The sequence below is a fragment of the Arachis ipaensis genome, chromosome B08 (assembly GCF_000816755.2).
Source record: "Arachis ipaensis cultivar K30076 chromosome B08, Araip1.1, whole genome shotgun sequence".
Lineage (NCBI taxonomy): Eukaryota > Viridiplantae > Streptophyta > Magnoliopsida > Fabales > Fabaceae > Arachis > Arachis ipaensis.
In genome coordinates, this window is record NC_029792.2 from 323106 (window position 1) to 328297 (window position 5192).

General features: G+C 34.5%; 1 protein-coding gene across 1 annotated transcript; it reads left to right on the top strand.

Annotated features, from left to right (window-relative positions):
• LOC107612584 (probable sulfate transporter 3.4) lies at nucleotides 1394-5192 on the top strand. Its single transcript, XM_016314275.2, has 13 exons — nucleotides 1394-1828; nucleotides 2033-2081; nucleotides 2183-2390; nucleotides 2471-2642; nucleotides 3022-3087; nucleotides 3193-3306; nucleotides 3412-3528; nucleotides 3641-3767; nucleotides 3871-4157; nucleotides 4261-4451; nucleotides 4567-4652; nucleotides 4746-4822; nucleotides 4914-5192. Exons 1-13 carry the CDS (start codon nucleotides 1478-1480, stop codon nucleotides 5055-5057), a joined length of 1989 nt encoding a protein of 662 aa, XP_016169761.1. The 5' UTR covers nucleotides 1394-1477; the 3' UTR covers nucleotides 5058-5192.

Sequence of the window (5192 nt, forward strand, 5' to 3'; positions counted from 1 at the left end):
CTGTTTAGATTGAATTTTTTTTGTCTCCTAAATATTATTGTAATAAAACAATTCCGTCAACTAGATATATAGTTGAACATTGAGGAGAGAATGAACAAAAATATTAAACATGTCTATTATCACTAGAAGTTTTGAAATTTTTTTTTAATCTTTAACAGGTACCCTAATGACACTGGTTAAACAAATTCATATTAATAATTTAAATCAGATTTGTTTGTATGAAACAAAAAATATTAAAAACAGTTCTACCTTTGTAATATATTGTTTGATTGGTCAAATTAATTAAAATGAATCTTAATTGAGATCATGAGAGACCACAAAAAAGGTAATCAATAGGGACTGGGTCTAGCAAAATGGTGACTGCCATTAAATCTTACCAATAGAGAGATATCATATATTTAATGTTCTATTATATTTTAAGTGACAATATTTGCACTATTATATTTATTTTATGTGCATAATTTTATACTATAACTTTATTTAATGAATATTTCAAGACATAAATATGAAAATATTATAAAGCACAAACTTCTTTTATAAGAACAAATAAAAAAAAAACAGATAAATTCATTCTTCATTGTTCTAAAAAATTGGATAGTTCTTATTTTCACATGAAAATGATGCCATTTGAATTAAAATAGACTAGTTTGTTTCAAAAAATTGAAATATCTGATTTCAAGACTTATTAACAAAAACATAAGATATTTACTATTTTAACTCATTTCACATGTAGAATAATTAGTACATATTTAATAAAAAAAATAATTTTATAATTACACACATTAATGTGTATTAAAGAAAATAATAGCATAAAGACAACTTTTATAAAATAAGATACGCATTTAATTTAATTTTGACATAGTAACAATATTTTATAGAATTAATTAATCATTTGTATTTTTTTAGGGACTGATCATGCAAAGTAAAAATTAATTATTTTAGTTAACCTAGTGGTACATAATTAGACATACTTATAAAACTAATTTTTAAATTAAAAGAAGAATACATCAAAATTTATGATGACTGTATATTGGACACGACATTCATCAACACAGGTACGATACGTATGTTTTTTGTGTCTAAATGTGTTTTAATAAAAATAAAAAAGTCTTCTCTAGACTTGAACACACCTAAATATCATCCGTGTCTAGCCTTATATATATATATATGTCGTATCCATGTATCTTATAAAAATTTTAAATTCGTGTATTTGCGTATTCTGTTTGTGTTAGTGTCCGTGCATCATAGATTAAATTTGAATGGGAGTGAAGTGACGAAAATGCCCCTACAAGTTTGTAAATAGTAGCCAGTGATAAAGAACATGATACACCTGCCAATGCCACTGCCATTGCCATGTTTCTTTCTTCTCTTCCCTTCCTTATAAATAGCCACCATTGCAGTGTGTGTTTCTCAGACAAAACCAACTAACTAAGAACAGAGAGAGAGAGAGAAAGAGAGAGAAAGAGAGAGAGCAATAATGGGTGTGAACTCCAACAGAGTTGAGCACTTCGATTCCCATAATGGCCAAACCACCACCACCACCATCAAAATCTCAATGCCATCATCAATGCCACCATCCCTTGAAATCCACAGAGTACAGCTTCCACCTGAGAGAACCACTCTCCAGAAACTCAGGCAAAGACTCTCTGAAATCTTCTTCCCCGACGACCCTCTCCACCGCTTCAAGAATCAACCATGCTTCATGAAGCTCCTCTTGGCTCTTCAGTACTTCTTCCCCATTTTCCACTGGGCCCCCACCTACACCATTTCCCTTCTCCGCTCCGACACCATCTCCGGCCTCACCATTGCCAGCCTCGCCATCCCTCAGGTAATAAGTTTGTCAGTGTTGCAAGTGTGAAGAGTGTTGAAGTTAGTCCCACATCAAAAAAAGGAAGAAAGAGTGAAGAGTTTATAAGATGAGAGACCCATTAATTTAACACTTTAAGGTTTTGAGTTGGATTTGGTGTCTTTTCATCTTATGTTTTTTCGCTTGATTCCTCCCGAAATCTACTAACTTGTGTTTATGTTTCAGGGAATAAGTTATGCAAAGCTTGCAAACCTGCCACCTATTGTTGGATTATGTTAGTATTCATTATGGTTTCTCAGTTGCATTATTGAATTATTATTGTAAACAGTGAAGTATATATATATATATATAATACACACATTAACTATGATGCAGATTCAAGCTTTGTGCCACCATTGATATATTCACTGCTTGGGAGTTCTAGACATCTTGGTGTTGGACCGGTTTCAATTGCGTCTTTGGTTATGGGATCAATGCTTAGTGAGCAAGTTTCGTGCACGCAGAATCCAATTCTGTATCTGAAGCTGGCTTTCACTGCCACTTTCTTTGCTGGTTTATTTCAAGCTTCACTCGGTATATTAAGGTACTCATTCTAATTCATGCATGCATCCTCCTCTGTTTTATTAGTTATGGTTGAATTGATTAATACATGTAAACAAACAGGTTAGGATTTGTGATTGATTTTCTATCCAAGGCAACGCTGTTGGGATTCATGGCGGGTGCAGCCATCATAGTTTCTCTGCAGCAGCTGAAAGGGTTGCTCGGAATAGTGCACTTCACCAACAAGATGCAAATAATTCCGGTTCTTCAATCTGTTTTTAAGCAAAGACACGAGGTACGTACGTTAGTCCTTGACTTGTCGGGTTGGGAGATACCGTGGGCAACCCAAAAAAAAAAGTTTTTTTTTTTCTTTAACTGCTTTGCATCTTCTTAAGGTCAATGACTCAAGGCTAATAATTTTCCACTACTAAACTCTCTCAAACATTCTAATGGCACTTATTCTTTAACACTCCAAGATTGCTACGACAAAGACATCTCTTTCTTTAAGATATGTTTTTGTAAAGAACTGCAAGACAGAATTAGATTCCAAAACATTTTTCTTTGGAGAGTAAAACATGTTGTTCTCTTTATTCTTTTTCTTTAACTCTGTTGTGAATGCAAGTGTAATCTTATATACATGCATGTTCACTGAAATATTTGAACAATTTGTGCAGTGGTCATGGCAAACAATTGTACTCGGATTTGGCTTCTTGGCCTTCTTGCTGATAACAAGACACATTGTAAATTTCCCTATCTTGCTTAAACACAAGTATATACATGCCATTGTTGTTTCTTTGCCATTCATTTACCTCTTAAGTTCTGAAAATTCTCCATAATTTCTGCAGAGCTTGAGGAAACCAAAACTATTTTGGGTTTCAGCAGCTGCTCCCTTGACATCAGTTATTGTGTCAACTATTCTAGTCTTTCTTCTCAGACACAAGGCTCATCAAATTGCAATTGTAAGAAACCATTCATGATCTTTCATTTGTTTCCATAATACAGAACAAATGCATAAATACTAAGGGCTGCTCTTAATAACTCTGTCTCTTTCTTTTATTGGGCAGATTGGGAACTTACCGAAGGGTCTTAATCCACCATCTTCAAACATGTTATTCTTCAATGGCGCTTACTTGGCTCTTGCTATCAAAACTGGCATAGTCACAGGACTCTTATCTCTCACAGTAAGCTGACTAAAAACTAGAAAAACTGTTGGTTACAGAAGATTATCAATTTCATTCTATATTCACCACTTTATTTAACTTTCACTTACTCTCCTATTTCTATTTATTTCAGGAAGGAATTGCAGTAGGTAGAACATTTGCATCACTGAAGAATTACCAGGTTGATGGAAACAAAGAAATGATGGCCATTGGTCTTATGAATATAGCTGGTTCATGTTCTTCATGCTATGTCACAACAGGTATTGAATTCCTTCTTATTTCAATCTGCTATAAATGATCTAAGAAGCAACAATTTTGAGAAAATCACCATCCATATTTAAAGAAACAAAAATATACTTGCAGGGTCCTTTTCTCGATCCGCTGTTAACTATAACGCTGGAGCACAAACAGCAGTTTCAAACATAATCATGGCTGCGGCAGTTCTTGTTACCCTTCTGTTTCTCATGCCACTCTTCTACTATACCCCAAATGTTGTCTTAGCAGCCATTATCATCACTGCAGTGATTGGCCTGATAGATTATCAAGGTGCATATAAGCTGTGGAAGGTTGACAAACTTGATTTCTTGGCCTGTGTGTGCTCCTTTTTCGGGGTTCTGTTCATTTCAGTGCCTTTAGGCCTCGGCATAGCGGTGAGCTCATAATTCGTTAATCTGTTCCTGAAGAATATATACATATTGCATGAAAATGTTGTTCAATGTGATTAATACCATCTTACTTAACCAAAACCTTCAGGTTGCAATATCAGTCTTCAAGATTCTGCTTCATGTTTCTCGACCAAACACTTTGGTTTTGGGGAATATACCAGGAACACAAATATTCCACAACGTAAACCAATACAAAGAAGCTTTAAGAGTTCCTTCATTTCTCATTTTGGCTGTTGAGTCTCCAATCTATTTTGCCAATTCAACTTACCTTCAAGAAAGGTTTGTAAAGAATATTTCTACTTTGGTATAATTCAGAATAGAGCTAGGATATGTCAGAAGCACTGAATGAATTCATGATGGAATACGATTGATTTGAGAGCTTTTCCTTCCACAGGATCCTGAGATGGGTTCGCGAAGAGGAAGAGTGTACAAAAGTAAATAACAAAAGTTCATTGAAGTGCATAATTTTAGACATGACAGGTACAGATTCCGTTGGAGCTTACTGGCTAAGTACTAGTTAATTATCTAATGTTTAGGCAGAGTTTCACTAAACAAATAATTATGTTTTGTCAGCTGTAACAGCCATAGACACAAGTGGCCTTGACACATTATGTGAACTTAGAAAGATGCTGGAGAAAAGATCACTTCAGGTACATAGACTGATGGATAAATTGAAGAAGGTCTAAAAAAATGCTATCAAAATTTTGTTTCTAATGTCTACATTACAATCATCTACTGCAGCTTGTATTAGCCAATCCTGTTGGGAGTGTGATGGAAAAGTTACATACATCAACAGTTTTGGATTCTTTTGGATTGAAAGGTGTTTATCTCACGGTGGGAGAAGCTGTGGCTGACATTTCATCATCCTGGAAAGCTGAGCCTTGATTGTTCATAAATGGTGTTCTAGGACGCAAATAGACGACGTAGAAACCATCAAACTTTTAGAACATTTGGAGTTTTTTGCATGCTAGAAGTGCTCTTGTTTCGAGCAAAGAAAGCAGAAAGGGAAAAAAAAAAAAA